The 20,258-nt window shown below is 46.0% G+C and overlaps 1 protein-coding gene across 1 annotated transcript; it reads right to left on the minus strand.

Annotated features, from left to right (window-relative positions):
* Positions 1 to 15,625: 15,625 nt before the first annotated feature.
* On the minus strand, positions 15,626 to 17,471 carry LOC119164727 (uncharacterized). Its single transcript, XM_075872855.1, has 2 exons — positions 17,392 to 17,471; positions 15,626 to 15,970 (listed from the first exon to the last, which is right to left on the minus strand). Exons 1-2 carry the CDS (start codon positions 17,403 to 17,405, stop codon positions 15,667 to 15,669), a joined length of 318 nt encoding a protein of 105 aa, XP_075728970.1. The 5' UTR covers positions 17,406 to 17,471; the 3' UTR covers positions 15,626 to 15,666.
* Positions 17,472 to 20,258: the final 2,787 nt, after the last annotated feature.

Consider the following 20,258-nt stretch of genomic DNA (forward strand, 5'->3'; position numbering starts at 1 on the left):
TGACGGCTCCTCACCACACCTCCCATACTCCGACATTTCAATCCGTCTGCTCCAACGGAGCTTCATACACACGCTAGTGGTGTGGGGCTAGGGTCCATACTGGCCCAACGCCAGGATGGCTTTGATGAGTACGTCGTTTCCTATGCCAGCCGCACCCTCAGTAAAGCCGAGAAGAATTACAGTGTAACTGAAAAGGAGTGCCTTGCCATTATTTGGGCAATCGAAAAAATTTCGGCCGTATTTATATGGAAGTCCGTTTGATATTGAAACAGACCACCATGCGCTTTGCTGGTTATCTTCACTAAAAGATCCTAATGGTCGGCTCGCTCGTTGGGCATTGCGGTTACAGGAGTTCGATATCCGTGTTATCTACCCTTCTGGCAGGAAGCATTCCGACGCCGATGCCCTGTCACGTTCGCCATTGGCTTCAGAGCCTGTCGGCTCGCCTATCTCTTCAGTGCTGCCTTGGCCATCAGCGTTTCGGACATGCCTTCCGAGCAACGAAAATATGCTTGGATTTCCTCTCTTTTGGACTTGGTCTCAAACCGAACGCCCGCTCCAGTTTCCAAGACGCTTCGCCGTCAAGCAGGACACTTCGCTATTCGAGATAACCTGCTTTACCGCCGAAACTACAGCTCGATGGGCCGTAAGTGGTTGCTCGTCATTCCCCGACATATGCGCTCTGACATCTGTGCCACGTTCCACGATGATGCGCAATGTGGCCACGCTGGTGTGTTAAAAACATACACTCGCTTGCAGCTTCGGTACTACTGGCGCTATATTTTCCGTTTCGTTCACCGTTACTTAAGGTCTTGCCTTACATGCCAGTGACGCAAAATGCCCACTCAGCATGCCACAGGTCCCTTGCAGCCGTTGCCATGCCCAGCACGAGCTTTGGATCGTGTCGGAATCGACCTTTACGGTCCGCTTCCCTATACTTCGAGTAGCAACCGCTGGGTCATTGTCGCTATCGACCACCTAACGCGGCACGCTGAAACAGCTGCGTTACCTTCTGCTACCGCAAAAGACGTTGCATGTTTTCTACTGCAAATCCGGGTTTTAAGGCATGGAGCACCTCGAGAGTTACTTAGCGACCGTGGCCGCGTTTTTCTCTCCGATGCCATCAAAGCGTTGTTGAGCGAGTGTCGCATCATACACCGCACTACCACAGCCTATCATCCGCAAACTAATGGGATGACAGAGCGTTTTAATCGTACACATCTCTCGGCTCAAGCCATACTATGACCCTTCTGTGTACACCTGTCCTTAGGTGGCCAGGATGGCTCCCTCATCGCCCGGGGGTGATTGTAACGAGGGCAGTGGGCATGGAGCTCGAGTATAGAAAAGGAAGAAGACTTGCTGTGATCGCAGGCTTGCGTTCAGTTAGCCCTTGCGCTAAATAAAGCTTTCGTTCGCCAAGTCAACTCCTGTAGGTTCTACACCACGTTTCAATATATATATATATATATATATATATATATATATATATATATATATATATATATTATATATATATATATATATATATATATATATATATATATATATATATATATATATATATATGCAGAGCTGGGCCGCGCTTTGCCCTCTCACCTCCTCACCCTGTCCAATTTTCCATTACCTTATTACAGTAAATTATACAAAGCTATATTATTAAGCTTTGCCCTCTCCCCTGCTCCTCATCTTCACATATGTCCTACTACCCTCGCTTCCTTTCCTCCCCCACTATGTATAGTACACTATATATATACATGACCATGCTTTGCCAGGCGCTGCTTGGCACACACCCATATTCTCACCCTTCATTTTTCTCTTCTTTCCCTTCTCATTGCCCTCACTTACCTTTCCCGATCCCATGCTAAACTATACTACAAATGTCTATTCCATGATTTCCCTTTTTTCCACTTGCTGCCCACCTCTACATCAATTCTAGGTTCCCTTCACCAACACCTTACCATGCATGGCTATGCTATTCTCCTTGCTGAACTACGTAAGGCAACCCTCATCCACCTATTTTGTGCCTTCCTCCTCATCCTTCAGTCACTTCTCCTCACATTAACACCTCTTTCCACTCCCTTCATACACTCTGCACAGCTATGCCATGCTAAGGCCCGCTTGGCACACACTTGCTTTCTGTGGCGCACACCCGAAGGGCTCTCTGAAACGGCTGCCCACACAACCCCAACCTTCAAACTTCCTCAATTGTTAATGAATTATACCTAGAGCGTTGTGGTAGAACCAATCAATCATACCCAGGGCGTTGTAATAGATGCAGGTCGTTGTGGAAGATATAATGCAAGAACGAAGTTTGTATCGTTACCTTGGTGATACCACTGACCACTTTGGCTGATTTAAATTTTTTGTAATGCCACTTCGGGGCTCTAAAACATGTTTTGAATATGTCTTGAGAATATGCCTTGAATGGTAGGTGTAGCTTTCGAATCGGAGCGAGTACCAAACCACTTGAATTGAGCAGTACAAGTTGCGAATAAAAACTAAGTCGCGCTCCTGTTACAGTGGTCTGCAACAGGACGTGCAAGTATACTATGCCAGTTACCAAAGAAGTTACCACGTAATTAAAGGGGACTCTGGCGCAAGAATATAGAGGAGCCGCAAGCTTGGCTGTTGAAGCAACGTATACAATAGCTGCTTCTCGCACGGAGTTGCCAAAATTTGAGCCATGTAGCTTCGTATAGATTTCGCTACTTCGCCAACTCATCATAATAAAATATTGCCTTGTAAGCGCTGCAAATGATGCAAGTTGCTGTGCCGTCTTGCACCTTCAAAGTGTCTTATAGCAGTCAGTGTTCGGAAAATCGTGGTTCCTTAAAAAACAAAGCCAATAAATTGCAGTAAACAGTCACACCAATGTGTAAATGCACAAGCATAAGGTGAATCGATACAGAAGAGGCATTCTGGCTGTAACTAGATTTTTTTTCGTGGCTCTATACTGCTAACAGCTTGAAGGTATGCCACCAATGAGGCTGTGTGTTTACAAGTGATAATATAACACACAAAATGCAAACTATGTGCATATATGCCTAACAAACCAGCATTTCATTATGCAATTTTAAATGTTTGATTATTAATTGAATACTGTGTTACAGTAAACTAAACATGTATTAGACTGTTCTCTAAGTTAAATCGCCGGTTGTAGTTTAGAATTTGTATTCAATTCTCGGCCATGATCCACTTCCATGGCCTTTCGAATTCACGAATAGGAAAACTGAAAGCTTTTGTTGTACAATATACATTATCATATGCTGTTATCTTTTTATTGAACATAGGAAAGACGGGTCATACAAACGTAACGACGTATTTCTTATGAAAATAAAAGTATGCGCCATGGAAGAGCTGTGACGCAGAAAAATGAAATGGCAAGTGCTCGCGGGTACGCAACAAAACGCTTTTGAAGAGTTCTGGAGCGTGACGTTTCTTCACGCGTGCCCAACTATAGATCCAGACTCCTGAAAAAGACCCCATCAACAGGTGGGGAATTACTGTGAATAAAAATTTGCAGATTTTCATTTCTTTCGTGTAGCAGGGCCACTGAAAGTGTAGTGGCACGCATCAGAAATTGTTCTGCTGTCCATTACGTCGGTGCCGTTGGCTAAGACGACACGACTCGCTTGATCGCTTGGCGTCATCGGGTGCCAGACAACGCTGCCTTTCAGCTCTGGCACTGTCCTGAATGAGGAGTAAGCAGAAAACATATTAGAGATGAAAATGACAAAGTAGGTTCAATAGAATAGAAGGGATACATGAAACTGGTGGTGATTTCAGTAAGACAACTCAGACGATGCGACATACAACAGTTATACAGTTTGCTTTTTAGCGTGCAAAGCAGTCTCTGGTCGAGTGTTTCATGTCCGGCATCTGTGGTAACACAGGTGGACATAAACAGATATTCGCCACATACATTGGGTAAGTCGCATTACTCACAACCTGCACAACAATCACGAAGGCAACAGCTGGAAGAAAAAAAAAACAACTTTATGGTGCTAAAGAAACCTGGGTGGCCAATCAGAAAACTATCATCATCATAAAAGCGTTTGTACCACAGAAATGGGGTAAATCAGTCTACACACAACTTTCACTGATAAGGAAGTCAACAGTCAGCCCGAAAAAAGTCGTGGTCGCGTTGCAATAGCCATAGCCACATCAGTGCCACGCGATAATTTCTGGTTATAAAAAGTGGCGGCTATACTACCACGTCAAACATGAATAAGTGTTTATAAAGAGCAGTGATACAACTCATCAGAGCATCTTAAGCGACCGTTTCTTCATAAATCTGTATGTAAGAGTGGTATGGTCAAGATGCAATAAAACTTTTATACCATTACACATTACCATTAGACAACATAAATTGACATAGGTGTCTCACTTATCTCACGGCTAAAACCACAGTCATCTAAAAGATTTATTGTGATTGAATCGGTTATTATAATAATTAAATAGAGATCATTTTGTTTTTTATATTACTCTGGTATGTCGTACATTTGAGGTGGGGCAAGACTTCGTTTCTTCATAGAACGTAATTTTGAGATTTTGCAATCTTATGACAAAGAACTACTTTAGTCTTCAGAAAATGTGTAACACTTAAGTATTTACAGTTTCAAAAGCAAATTTTTGTCCCCTTTCTTCCACACGGTTATCAGAAACACAGTTTTGAAGTATTTAGTACGTTTTTCTCGGGAACTATGATTGATTCATTGATATGTGGATTATACCATCCCAAAACCACCATATGATTATGAGAGACGTTGTTATGGAAGGCTCCGCAAATTTCGCCCCCCCCCCCCTGAGGTTTTTGATATTTGCAGCCAAATATGAGTACATGGGCCTACAGAATTTCCGCCTCCATCAGAAATGCAGCCGCCGCAGCCGGGATTCGATCCTGGGACCTGCAGGTCAGCAACCGAGTGCCTTAGCCACTATGGACCACCACGGTGGGGCGGGAACTATGAGGCATCAGCAAACAACATTCTCACGAGCGTTATGTGTTGGAAATTACTAACTGGAAAAAGAATTAGTAACCACGGTTAATTTATATTCTGCTGAGTATGAAAAAAAACCCTGTTCATAAGCTGCAATTTTGATGCATTCACAAGCGCATGAAAGTAAAACAAATCTAGTTGCCGTACGCTCAGAATATTTATTACTTTTGTAAAATGTTGGTTGCTACTTTTGTACGAAACTCCAATGTTCGGTGAATGGTAGATTGTAACGAAGAAAATATGTAAAAAAACTAAAAAAACTGTACTAAATATACGTATAAAAGGTAACTGGGCTGGCCCCGCCGCGGTGGTCTTGTGGATAAGGTACTCGGATGCTGACCCGCAGGTCGCGTGTTCAATCCCGGCAGCGGCGGCTGCCTTTCCGATGGAGGCGGAAATGTCGTAGGCCCGTGTGCTCAGATTTGGGTGCACGTTAAAGAACCAAAGGTGGTCAAAATTTCCGGATCCCTCCACTACGGCGTCTCTCATAATCATATGGTGGTTTCGGGACGTTAAACCCCACAAATCAATCAAGGTAACTGGGCTGCAATACAGGCTCAGTCTACGTTACAAAATCCATGGACATTTTATAAACGTGGATTGTATTCCTACTGATGTACAGCCAAACCTTTGAAAGTAATTTTTAAAGTCTGACCCCACCTTGACTTCAAAAGCCATTTTAGCAAAGATATACGTCACTCGAAACTATAGGTTATTTTGCGGAGGCTCTAGTGACCGCGAAAGCAAAGCCGGATTTGTCAGTGAAAAGTACCTATGCGTGAAATCAACAAAGAAATTGTGAGCGGCAGCATGTTTCCTGGCCCATTTAATACTTTTGAGAGTATCCAGACATAACGATGGAACAACGGCGGAAGATGCACAGTTTTGTATGTATTCTGATCCAAAATCAAACAAAGCTTCCCGGGTGTTTTCGTTCCGTGTACCTTTCCTTTGCAATGTCACTTTAGACGCGACGTCTACATTGACAAAGAACGACAAGAAATATATCCGTTTGTGTTTCTTTTATAAGTCCGCTCACAACTTTGCGAGCCGAGTGATACGAAAGCACGGAAGAGAGAAAAAGGAAATAGGAAGAGTGGCGCAATACGGCGGAAGACCAATGTATCGGCCCAAAATAGGATGAAGATGTCAGAGCGTGCGGTGGGTTTAGTACTTCAGGTTGAGTTCTGTTTTTGAACCTCCACCGTGAGCCGGTCGGTCTGCGCCGAACAAGCGCGCTTTGATTGAAAGGTACCGCCTGCGATGTCCCCGAATCGGGTTTCGGCAAATCCGATTTCTTGTGTGGTTCTGATGCAAAAGGTCACTTGTCGGGCCGACGCTGCTGTCTTAAAAACGGGCTGGCTTGTCAAGACTGGCAGCGCGATGTAATGAATCTATATATAATGATCCTTTCTTTCTTTCGCTTTCCTCCGTTTATAAAACCACATAACTTTATTGTGATAAAACCTGTGCTTGCACACTTTCCTGCTCTGTTTTTGGCAGTACAGGCATCGGGACGGCGTCATTCATCTTTTTCGCGTACGTCGTCGTCTGTCAGCACATCTATACGTACGAGCACGGAATCGCGTGTTTCGCATACAAAACACCCAGAAAATTCTAAGTTAATTCGAAAACGACAACAACAAAATATGGCGGATGTAGGCGGCAAAATATACGAAGATTAAGACCGTGGAGATTTTCACGAGTTGGTGTCTAAGGGTACAACTTTCCTCGGCCCCAATTACACGGTGATTTATTTATTCAGTTTTGTTTGTGTGCCGAATCCCCCATATACACTCAGGAAGACCTACACTCACCCGTTCTTCAGAAACGCCGTGAGGACATCTACGCCAAGGACAGGTTCGAAGAGTGTCATTCCCGGTCCTTCCGTGATGTAGTGGTAGCCCGCCTTGGAGGCGCTCTTTGCTATGCGGTGCGTGTCGCATCCAGACATGAGCATCGCTAGGAAGCGCACGATGTCTGATTCATTGTTCGGCCTGAACACTCGCAGTAGGTTCTCGTACGCGGCTGTTCGATTTGTGAAGAGGTACTCGAGTGTGCAGCCGTAGAGCTGAGTCACCGGGGCAGCGCACTTCTTAGCGACGGCCCACGGTTTGACGCATTCTTCAAAGAACACCCGAACCTGCGCGTGGTGACGCCATAAGTAGTCGCATGAAATGCTCTGAGTAAAGGTTCACGAAGAAGGTTGAAGGAAACTTTATTTTTTTTTCCTATTTTCCCATTTAATTTTATTTCTTCTACTTTCCCCTTGCTTCCAATTTTTTCAGTTTTTTTTTGTCTTGATGCGTCGTTGTCGCGTTACGCCAAGTGACCCAAGCGACGACTGCATGCGAGAGCATACGACGGCCCATTACCTTAAAAGTGCTCCGCACTTACAATCACCAACGAGCTCGAAGAACAAGCGGAAGAAGACTTGTTCTTGCGCGAGTACGTGCATGCGTACTCTATATATGCCACAGATGGCCATGATAATCGTAGTTTTGCCTGCATTACGCCAAGCGGCAGCATACGATTACAGCATTCGACATCATATGACCGCTGATGTCGAATGATGTCAACATGGGCAAGCTAGAATAGAACTATAGTGGTGTGCAGAAAATGCGCTCAAAATACACTAGATTTTTTAACGCGAGAGCGTTTTATGTTTGAGGCTACGCTGATGCACTTCCGTCATGAATATGACGTTGTAAAGTATAAACTAACAAATTTCAAAGGAGAAAGCGAGGCGACGACGTTCCGTCGCCGGGCGTCGACATGCTTCTCGCTCCTCAGCGCGCGGAGCAAATACACTAAGCCACAGATCGTACATTGTCCGGATTGCTGACCATCAGCTATTTATATACGCGATGTACCGTTGGCGGTCCTCAGAGCTCAGCAACATCAGCGCATTTCCGTCATCAGTAGCGAGATGGCGTGGGGACGCGCTCTAAAGGTCATCGCCTCGCGCGTTGTGATACATGTGCGTTTATCTTGTGATTGCGACACTTTGCACGTCTTGTGCTTCCACTGCAAGTTTGCTTTGAAATTAGTGTTTAAAAAGAACACAAATGTAACTTCACTCGCTGCCGCGGCCGCGTTCACGAAAGGAGTGCGCTGCTCACGCACCAAGAAGAATACGTTCGTTTCGTGCGCCTTTCCATGTGTTTGAGCAGTGCCCTTCAAGTGCCGAGCTGTGACGGTTGTTAGCCGCGCTCGTCAAGCTCATTTCATGCGTGCTTTGTGCTTGAGGTGCGCGCTGCAAGTTAGCTGCTTGCCGTTCTGTAGCATTCATTCCTTCGCTATTTTGGTGAAACATTGTACAATAAATGCTCAACTGCCTCTGTGAAGACATGCTTCACTTTTGTGTCTAGCCGGTTTCAGACAGAGAGATCATCCATGTTTCTTTTTTTATAAGTGAGGCTAAGAAATAATACGCATTTGAGGAATCTGTCTGTCCCAGCAGAATAATGATAATATTGTTGGGCTTTTGCTTCCCAAAACCGCGGTATGATTTTGAGGGACGGAGCAGCGAAGTGCTCCGTAAATTTCGAGAACACAAGGTCTTTGGCGTGAACCTACATATAAATAAATATACGGGCCGCATTCGCTTGAGTGTACGCGAAAATTTGTTTCTTAGATAAGAATGCATAGACTGTGAAGTTCATTTCCACACGTGCCTCAATTATCTTATCGCTTCAGTGGGAAAAATATTCTATATATTATATAAGTTTGCATTGACTTATTTCATTTTTGTGTCACTCGGGGGAGGGGCGTGGGTGCATAAATATGAAGCATTTTTTTTTTCTGATATGAATCTAACCACGAGTTCAGAGAGTGTCGTGCCCTCTCATTCTGTCAAAAGGGCGCTACTTCAGCGTACGGTATAACGATCCCACCAACTATCCCACCTCTCTACCTCATTTGGCATGTAGCATTTTCGCCTCTGTAGAATATGTAGCTACTACGGCAGAGATTTGGTCACGTGACCTGCCAGCCAGTAGTTGAGCACTGTGTCCACTAGACAACCGTGGCGTGTCAGAGGAATAATTGCCATCGGGACAAAGTGATTCGCTCACGTTATTAAAACACGCCGCATAGTTTCCTCTCACGAACGGCAGCATAAATATTTGCCACGTTCGTAAATATTCCTGCACTGCACCAAAGAAGACGCGACCACTACGAATGCTTAGGTCACGTGTCCATTGTCGTGCTTTTTTGTTTTGTGGGATGCACAGTGATTGCAAGACTGTTTCTGATCTCGTCGACGTCGACGCCAGCTATGACTTCTTGCACCTGAATGGCAGCGGGTTTAGTCGGCCACTCCCTCGTGTTCCAACGAGGCACGAAACGGAACGTAACATTCGCCGCGGCTGCAAGCAGGTCTGGCAGCTCTGTGTCCTGGAAACAGGACTCCCGCTCCGACTCGCTGTTTCCACGGCAACCAAGAACGGCGGCCAAATTGTTCCACGTGTCGACCGCCTCCTGGATGTATGCATGTCATCAACGTCTACTCTAACCTAGCAGCAGCCGGGGAGCACAAATTCTATTTCAGCCTAACTAACGATTGAGGTATTTTTCATAGCCCCGCCGCGGTGGTCTAGTGGCTAAGCTACTCGGCTGCTTACCCGCCGGTCGCGGGATCGAATCCAGGCCGCGGCGGCTGCGTTTCCGATAGAGGCGGAGATGTTGTAGGCCCGTGTGCTCAGATTTGGGTGCACGCTAAAGAATCCCAGGTGGTCTAAACTTCTGGAGCCCTACACTACGGCGTCTCTCATAACCATATGGTGGTTTTGGGACGTTAAACCCCACATATCGATCAGGTATTTTTTATAGTCACCTAAAAATTCATTTCTTCATATTCTGCAGTTTGTGGCACATAGAAAGCCCAGTTTTTGATATACTTTGTTTTGATCCTTAGTTTTCTGTATGGCATTGCGTAGTGGCATTGCGTAGCCAATATATTTATCACAAATATTGATACGTAGTATATGGAGCATGGCGCTGCTTACTCCAGAAACGACATTCACGCCATGCCATGGAAGCAGTATTAAACCGCATTAAGCATGTACTTTGACTCCTGTTTTACAGTGCTGCTTTGTTTCGCCACGCAGTGTTATTTAATATTTGCCCTCAACGTGTCCATTATCATGACTACTACATTCCCTTTGTCAAAGGCCATTTGTGCCGTAGTAATTGGGAACTACGCAGCAACTCTGCTGCTTTGTTTTGATGTATGCATTAAGAACAGCCTCTGCGTACAGATCTCATTTACCCTCAGCGTGAAAGCTCATTAGTTTTGTATTCAAATAGTGCCTTGTATGGGAGAAGTTAAGTTTTTTTCTCGCACACCTAAAAAGGAAGGTAAAACCCATGATTCCGTCCAACGATCACAACTGTGTCGATAACTACTCCCACGCCAAGGTCGACTCCGCGATTTCTTCGAAACGGGCTCGTTAATTTGAAAAACGTGTGAACTGGAGTGTGTTGGTGCACACTGATACTAACAAACAGCGTGAAAACACCAAGGAAGGGACAGAAGAAACTGGACAGAGCGCCGACTACCAACAACTGCCTTCATTTTCACTGTGCGAAAACACATGCTTCGAGACGCGACCGTCATAACCACGCCCGCGAAACATATAGCCTTCGCCATCCACGTCAGAGGTCACGCATCTATACGAGATCCCCGTATATCACACTAACTGACAAACAGATTAACTATCCTGGCATTTGAGCGTTCTATGCTTCTTTGACAAAGCGCGACCTGTGCGCATGTGCTAGGAAAGTCCTCCTTCTTCCCCCCCGTGTTTCCGTTTCCCGAAGCGTATGTTCTTTCTCCGAGAAAAAAAATTCAAAGTATATCCTCCAGATGAATGAAGTCGAGTGGGGCGAAGTGGACAGATGGATGGATGGACGCATAGAAGCACGGATGGAATGATCGACGGACGCTTCGCACCACTCATCATCATTCCCTGCGTGGATATATGCTGTGACGCACGGACGCACGGAAGTATGGTGGGCTGACGGACGCTTCGCCCCACTCATCATCATTCACTCCGTGGATATACTGTAACACTGTTTTTATTGACATGCAATTCAATGCAACTTGCTATACGACGACTACGACGACACGGGACATACGACCCACGGCGTAAAGAGTTTCGCCGCTGAAACAAACGCAGTTTTTGGTAGTCAGTGCTCTATACTGTTTCGTCTGTCTTTTCTTTGGTATTTTCGTGCTGTTTATATGCGAAGCAACTTTTGCTTGGGGCTATGTCCGTCCCTTGGCGACCGTCCGCTCCAACAATGCGCATGCGCTAACTCTCGCCTTCTCTTCGCGCTCATGTTAGGAAGTGGCAGAGCTGCCTCCGCTTTGTTTCTCATCTCCCGCTAAACAGCTGTGTACTCGTATGTAATACTGAGCGCACTAGCTCCGTTGCACTCTCCTAGCAGCGCTGGGCGTTCATTTTGCGGCACACACACGGTAACCCACCCAAATTAGGGGGGGGGGTAACATAAGAGGTACATAATATATACACAAATCCAATGACAAATAAAACAGACACGGAAAAACACAAATGGAAACACAAGTGAACACGAGTGCTGCTTGGCATCATCACATGATTTCTTTTAGATGGAAATTGTGCAATTTTGTTTATTATGAGCTCTTTAACTCTACCATTTTCAAAGATTGATTGGTATGTGGGGTTTAACGTCCCAAAATCACCATATTATTTGGTGACGCCGTAGCGGAGGGCTCCGGAAATTTCGACCACCTGGTTCTTTACCATGCATCTAAATCTGAGCAGACGGGCCTACAGCAATTTCGCCTCCATCGAAAATGCCGCTGCCGAAGCCAGGATTCAATCCCGTGACCTGCAGGTCAGCAGCGGAATACCTTAGACCACCGCGGCGGGGCACACTTTCAAAGAGCTTGCCGCATTTGTCGGTAACGCGGATCCAGGGACGGGTCCTTCCAGCACGGCTCTCAGGCAGTTCAGCTTCAGCGCTTGAGCGGCTGCCGTCAGAACGTAGGCGCCCGAGCCGTGACCCACGAGCATCAGTTTGGATGGGTCGGCGTGAAAGGCGGCGGCATTCTCCAGCGCCCAACGCACAGCGACCACGGCGTCATTGACGGCCAGGTCAGCACCCGATTCTGCGGGGCTTGTCCGGCTAAGGTAGCCGAGTACGCCGAGTCTCACGTTAGGAGACATCACCACTGCATCGGCTGCGCAAGTAGGTTGGCGTTTCGATGACGGCGTCGTAATATCAATGGGAAAATGATCGAGCATAGTGATAACTTGAGAATAGAGAACGATAAGGACGATGTGGGTGATATACGCCTAACAAAATGAAAGGTAATAGCAAAAGCGATATGTTAAAAAAGTGAATAAGGAATTCAATAACAATGAACGAAGCATTGATATCTTTCCTGTAGTAACTTATTGGTCGGCCTTTTCACAACAAGAAAAAAAGCGCCAGCAAAAATAACCGTTTGACCAAAAATAGCACTAAATATTCAACTTTACATTTTGTACTGTATGGAAGGAATGAAGCATTAACGACAAAATTAGAAAGTGGCTTCTTGCATTCGGAGTATGCACTGTAATGATAATAATAATAAATGGTGTTTAACGTCCCAAAACACCATATGATTAAGAGACGCCGTTGTGGAGGGCTCCAGAAATTTCGACCACCTGGGGTTCTTTAACGTGCACCCAAATATTAGCTCACGGGCCTAAAGCATTTTCGCCTCCATCGAAAAATGCAGCCGCCGTAGCCGGGATTCAATCCCGTGACCTGCGGGTCAGCAGCGGAGTACCTTAGCCACTTTAAACCACCTCGGCGGGAAATGCGTAATCTACACAATGTGATTGTCTGTTTAGCCAAGGACCAACATGGAGAACTGCCTTTGAAGCAGAAAGGGATTGTATAGCTCGCTAGCTCACCTTTAGCAGCCAGCATCTCCCATTCGAGCAAATTGTTTGTGCCCCTCGAGAACCAGTCCTGCGTCATGGCCAGAAGCAGCGGCCTCTTGGCAGCAGTCGCCAAGTCGTGGGCAGGCGCCCACACGTTCACGCGTAAGCAGTCCTCGCGGCCCAGTAGTGTGTCGTTGATGACCTGGGCGCACGGAGGGCTCGCCTCTTTCGAATCCAGAGCCAGGAAACTGCTTGCCTTGACAGGCTGTGCGAAGGCGAAACGTTTACTTCTAGCCCCGAGCCGAGAGTAAGGCACGCCGAGCCAGCGGTAGAGGGCCACGCCATACACGTCTACCGCAGCGCCCTTCAGTATGCCTGAGGTGGTATTTACCTGCAGTCGCGGTCGAAAGGAGCGTTTAGCCCACGCGTAGAGTCGTCAACATTGCCGAGTGGACAAGATTGGCGCAAATAACTGGTAAATTTGCACGTGGCGTCATGATTGTAGCTCCTCACCATACTGCTAGCCGAACAGGGCGACTAGTAGTCGCTTTTGTGTATGGGTGTAACATCAGCTGTCGTTGTATGAATTATCAAAGAAGCGTGCTCAATTCACGGTTCAGAGGTTGAGTGGAAAACGCGTCAGAAGACACAGCTTAACAAAGAAGTCGACAGGTAACGACACTTCCGTTAGTCTCCTTCTTACACGTGGTCCATGTTCTGTATTTCAGCACAAGCTCCAACGTATTGGCTCGGTGAAAGATGCCTCAGTCATGCTATGATGTTTTTTTGGTCACGCGACGTCTCGATCTGGTAAATGGCGGTTATGATGCCGTCAGTGCGAACCTTTAATCTTCTCCGTGCGTCAATTTTGTCCCGTCATGGACTTTTCATCACCTCGAAGGGGTTCGAATAACGGATTTCTTATATTCAGTGGTCCATGCAACACACTAATCGTCCTCGCTGAGTATTATGCTTCACTGCCCGAATAATGGCTGAGAGACCACTTTTTTGCGCTAGTCCCCGGTCCATACCAAACAAAGAAATATGTTCTTCAATAGAAAATTTCATTTTTTTTTGTCTACGAAGCCACTTAGTGTTTACTTCGAAACCTCGTAGCGCTGCCTGATTGTATGACATCATACTTCACTATGATTTCGACAAAATCGACAGACTTTATGGCAAAATGCGCAATGGCTTCCAAAGCGGAATTTTGTTGTGTAGGTTTCGGTAATTTTTTGCTTTGAAAGTCCGCTATGCCAGTAAGAATGTTTGAATACTTGACACTTTCGAGTATCAACTAAACTATTGCTCTATTAGATTGTCCTTAATAATTAGATTGTGAGTAGACGCAACTGCGAACCATTAGACACTTTTAGTTGGGCGTACGTCGTAGCCTACGTACGTAGCATGGCTACGGGAGAGATTCGTAACCTATCTTTTCCAAAGATGTGTGCCTACGCCCTCGCTCTCCCCCTCCCTAAAAAAGAAAGAAAACAAGCCTGGCGCAAGCAAACGTAACAATACGTAGCGCCAGCTACGTATTGATCTCGAATGAAAGAAGCCAGACTGCACGATAGCTCAGAACGTAAAAGCGTGGATCCAACGATTCGGTTCGACTTGGATGCCAGTGGCCGTTATGACGGCCGCTAACCACATGATGACGTTAACAAACACACGAAGGCTGTTTTATTTTCCATATGATTCATCCAGTTGAACGAGACGCATCCCGGTACGGTCGACACGGTAAACTAAACGGGTTGTTCAGTGCGTTGCTTTCAGCGTAGCCAACGTATCATGCTACGTACGTAAAGATCGTTGCGTACGCCCGACTAAACGGGGCAATTATAAATATTGTGTGGCGTGAAATGGTGAATTACGAGTGGCCATATTTGGGAAAGAAAACTAGGAATTATGTGGGGGAGCACATTACATAGAATGGCTTTGTGAAAAACAAAGATGCGATGCCTTCGATCTTTATTTCTTCGGTCCCTGGAAACTTTCCAGAGGCACAATGAAAATTAGGCAGCGCAAAGAAAGGAGACATGGGTGAGCATTGCACAAGCAAGTGGCGACTATAACTTGATTGATTAATAGAAAAAAGTATATACCGCAATGACCAGGGTGGAAAGGAGAGCACCCGAGGGAAGATTCAAACCGAGTATTCACTGAATTGCTTGTCTTCCACGTTCCATTTGTAAGTACGCATTTACCAAGTCCTCCTACAACAAACCTACAGCGGCCAGCCCATCTCTACTCTTTCGATTTCCTGTAGGGCCAGAAGGATGGTCAATAGCCACTTGCTTCAAGGGTAATTGTCCTCTAACAAATGGAGACACTTGCAAATAAGCTTTCGAAAACAATTCAAGGGCTATTTGGTTAACATAGCCACTGAATAGCCACTGGATTCACGTGAATCGTTTTCGCAAGTAACTCAGGATTCGCACCCCCGTTACTCCAGAGTAGCGCTGCTACAACGCACGAAACATTCCGCAAACTGTCGCGAGGGTACCACGCGATAGCAACAGATAGCGATTCTCTTATCACGCCTTATAATAACAAAATCTGGGGTTTTACGTTCCAAAACCACGAAATGATTACGAGGCTAACGCTAAAGTGGAGGGCTCCGAAAACTTTGACCATCTGGTTTTCTTTAACGTGCAGTGGTGTCGCACAGTGTATTGACTTCTACCTTTCCGTCTTCATCGAAACGCGACCATGCTGCCTGAATCGAACCCGCGACCTTCAAATCAGCAGCCGAGCACCATAGTCACTCTGCCACACAGGTGGACTTCAAGTGTCGAGGCAACTAAGCGCACCTCGACACTTGGTACTGCTGGAGCCTCGGTCCACGAAGTCGATGCCTCGGTGACCGTTCTCACTCGATCCCCACTGGCTTCGGTGGTGCTGACAGCCAGTGCCGACGTGGCCGAAGCTGTTGCGCCAGGAGCAGTGGTTGTGGCGTCCTTGTGCTTGAACAGGATTCCTATGATGACGACGACGAGCGCGATGACCGTAAAAACCACGGCCCGATATGCGAATCTCGCCATCCTCCTGCACACGAGTTGTGATGCATTGTGATCTTTCGTGCGCCTGACATACAGTGGTATATTCAGACAGTGCGGCTCTCTCAGAGAAACACATTGAGATCAGTCTTTACTGGCCTGCAAAAAAGCAATGCTGGACAAAAAAAGGCACATGTTCTGCCTACATGATTATTCAATAGTACGTGCTTCAAAGAATCGTCATATAGGAGAGGCCAGCAGCCAGAAATTTACTTCGGGAAAAGGAGTCAGTGCGCACATGCTCAGGACCTTAAAGACATCGTTTTCGTTACTTATTTTCTGTAAAACATCCCCTTCTTTCAGAATTTCGGGGACGAAGAGTTGGGGGGGGGGGGTTAGCGGAACTTTGCTGGTTACGGGCCTTTTTATGAGTGTTAGTGTTACTTACAACACTCTGTAGTACTATTTGTGCGAATAAGAAAAAATAACCGGTCCAACACTGACGCCCGGCAACGTTGCTATAGATTCTTTGTAGCGTTGGAACCCAGTACCGCGGCACGAATGCGCTCTCCGTTACAAACAAGCGTACGCGTACGCTTTTATATACATTTAGATAAATGCAAAATAAAAATAAATGCAAGCTTCGCACACATAGACAGCTTTCCCTGCCAAAGAACATTCGCATAGCCCCGCCGCGGTGGTCTAGTAGATAAAGTACACGGCTGCTGACGTGCAGGTCGCGGGTCGAATCCCAGCGGCGGCGGCTGCATTTTTGATGGAGGCAGAAATGGTGTAGGCCTGTGTGCTCAGATTTGGGTTCACGTTAAAGAACCCCAGGTGGTCGAAATTTCTGTAGCCCTCCACTACGGTGTCTCTCATAACCATATGGGGGTTTTGGGACGTTGAACCCCACATACCTATTGATCAAACAACATTCGCCATTCGCCCTGTCCAATCGCGCTTGCTCACCCGTGACGCCAAGCACTTGGAGAGTATTTGAGGATGGTGTTTTTTTTTAAGAGAACCTTTCTGCCCTAAGAATTGAACTTGCTGGCAAATTTCAGCACAGATTCTGACATCACTGCCCGGTAATACGCCGTCTTTATAAGCGGTGACCAAGAACACCTAATTGTTCATTTGCATAGTGCTCACACTAACAGCGACAAAGTAATTGCTGTTATAGAACGCAAACCAGCACGGTTGTCTTGAACAGATTAATTGCAGGTGCTCCTCAGTTATTAGGGAGGAGCTTTCGGTTTTTTCTTACATTGTAACACCGAACGAATTCCTATATTAGCGGAAGCATTTCAAACCATTATCTAAGGTATTGGTGTCTAGGCTTCATTCATATGCGTGTTGCGTCACTAAATGCACGAGATAACCGAAAGCCGGTTGTCTGGAAGGCTGAAACTGGCTGTTCAAATATGAAAAGCATGATAGTAAGAAACAAGAAATCGTAGAAAGGCTTACCGTTCCCGCCGCATCTGCGTGTCCAGTTGTGTCTGTGGAACAATGGCTCTTATGGAAATCGGCTGATTCTGAGAAAACGAAGTAGGATGCTTTATTTTCAGAGAAATATATACTCTGGAGATGCGCGAAATCAGCTGCTAAGCGTTTATCGCTATAGCTACTGTATGGGCACTCTGAATGAATTTGTGCCGTTATGCACTGTGGCCCTCAAGTTCGGTGTCAATCTCACGTAGATAACATCGTTCCGCACACCGTGCGTTCTACGTGCGAATAAAAGCACGCGAACACTGCTGATAAGGGCTGCTTAACCAGAGATGAACCGAGCGAGCCATCGCCGCTGCACAAAAGGGTGCGTGTGACCACGTCATCCCAAGTGCACCCCGCCCTTCTAATACACTTGTCGCCACTCAGAGGGTAGCGAACCGGGCACGTGCGTGGTCGCCTCCTCTCTCGTTGTTATTCCTTCCTTGTCACCGATCTTTTCAATCTCCCCAGCTTCTATAATTTCACGTGTAAGCTGATTTATATTGCGAGATAACTGCGGGAAAAAAATGGAAATCAACTTACGCTTGAAATTAGAGAAGCAGTGGAGATTGAAAAGATGAGGGACGAGTGTATTAGCATTCCCTCCATCGCAGTGACAAAGAAAAAAAAATTGACTTCCTTGGTGTCCACCACGAGACCTATCAATGTTCTTGTTACTTCTCTGCCGCAGATGTGCTCAAGTTTTGCCCCATAATTATGCTGTTGTAATAGAAGAAATAAACTGATGAAAGTTGCGCCATGTGCGTGCGTGTGTGTTATTTCGTATTACGCCTTCATTACGCCATTACCGTTGATAATAATGGAATACCAACGTGCTCATATTACGACCTTGGTGAAGCTTATGCTTTCACTTGCTTCATGGTGTCAATGCACCGATCTTTAACACGCGAGGCAGCGTGTTGAAATTATGCTGAACAGGAAACGACTTCTTCGCCTTTCTGCCCGAAACTTCTTATTATACCCGGAGTTTCGAAAATATCTTCATCGTCATTCTATTTTACATCTATACACGTGTCACTAGTAAATGAGTGCGCTTTCCGAAGCGAAAAAAACATCCTTACCAATGAATGCAACAGTAGTGGTGTTGGCTTGGTGCCCTGGTATAGAAAAAACAGCACAAGAACAACAGTGTAACTGAAGGCATTTATTTAAACTGTGACTGCAGTTATTTCGATGAATCATTCAACTTCATTTGTGTCCTTTAACAAACCAACAGAGGTGCCGTGAACTAAAACTGGCTTGCGACAGCTTGACGGGCCCGCCACCCCCATTTACAAGGGCTCATGGCAGTACAGCTATAGGTACATTTACATATAATAGAAAAAATACGCACAAAGAAAAAGCTACAGCATTGTAAATAAACGGTATATCATTTGTAAACAATGGCATTGAACACTAGAAAAACCAACAAGCGCGAGAAATAGTGATAAACTATTCCAAATAAAAGAAACGAACGTCGAACGTTTTAACCTCTTTAGGATCAACTAACGATGTGAATTTCGGCCCTGACGCGTCCACTGCTTTCAACAGAAAGCTGAAGGTAACACGCGACTTACCAAGCTTATCGCTCCGAAGGTGATTTACTAGCTGACAGTTCTGCACTCGATCGATGCTGACACGCGTAAAACTCTTCTGCAGCTGACCGTAACAAAAATTTCTGCCGATGAGTAAAAAAATACGTTCTTCAATGACGCCCCCATGTCTTTCTTTGTCATGTCGACCAGCTTTCACAGTCTAAAAACTTCGAAACGCGTTATCGCTCGCACCAGACCGCGCCTGAAGGTATACGGACGCCTTGTCAAACATTGCAACGAGACGAATCCTATAGATCATTACGGAGTCGGCGTCGATTGCCGGCGTAGGCGTTATGGTCAGCTGGGGTCCCGGCGAGAACTCCGGAAACATGGCTGCAGTAGCAACGGCTGACACGCCTGTCGTACTCGACGTAGCGAAGGCGCCGTCAATTTTGTCTTGGCTCTTCTTCTTTCTCTTCTTTGACTTGTGCTTGTGCGTTTCCGTGGTGCTAGATGACGACCTGCACGCACCACGCGATGCCACCCATTATTGTCTGGCGCTAAGCAATGAATTACACAGAGGTGATAAATAGATTCGTACTTGTTTGTCACCGCACTTGAAACTAACAGCATGCGCCGAAGTTGCTTGCAGTTAGTCTTAACTGAAAGGATGATGAGCGACAGCTTTTTACAGATGAGTTCTATAAGTTTCCAGGGCATTCATTGATTGATATGTGGGGTTTAACGTCCCAAAACCACCCTTTGATTATGAGAGACGCCGTATTCAAGGGCTCCGGAAATTTCGACCACCTGGGGTTCTTTAACGTGCACCCAAATCTGAGTACATGGGCCTACAACATTTCCGCCTCCATCGGAAATGCAGCCGCCGCAGCCGGGATACGAACCCATTTCCAGAGCATCGCTGAGTGCAAAGATTAAAAGCTCCTGGCCCGCCTATAGAGATCAGCGGTGTAATGAAAACGGAGCCATGAAAGTGCGACAGCTACACTTAATAAGATATGCGCTCTGTCAGTCGGTTGATCATCTTCAAAATAAGCACTCTCAATATAGGACATTGTCGGCCTTATCGAAGCGCTCTTCGTACAGCACTTTTCTCTGAGGTTGCCGTTCAGAAACGTGTCTGTCGAATGGCTAAGCCATAATTGACATTATTTCTGCCAATGCCTCCGAATCGTGTACGTGAGTCACCACCCGTAGAGAGGGGTCCGGATGTTTTGAAACATTATATTGCTTATAGCTGCTATAATACCTTTTCTGCGTTATTACTAACTGCGAGTTGGTCTTAGA

The sequence above is a fragment of the Rhipicephalus microplus genome, chromosome 9, assembly GCF_043290135.1.
Source record: "Rhipicephalus microplus isolate Deutch F79 chromosome 9, USDA_Rmic, whole genome shotgun sequence".
Classification (NCBI taxonomy): domain Eukaryota; kingdom Metazoa; phylum Arthropoda; class Arachnida; order Ixodida; family Ixodidae; genus Rhipicephalus; species Rhipicephalus microplus.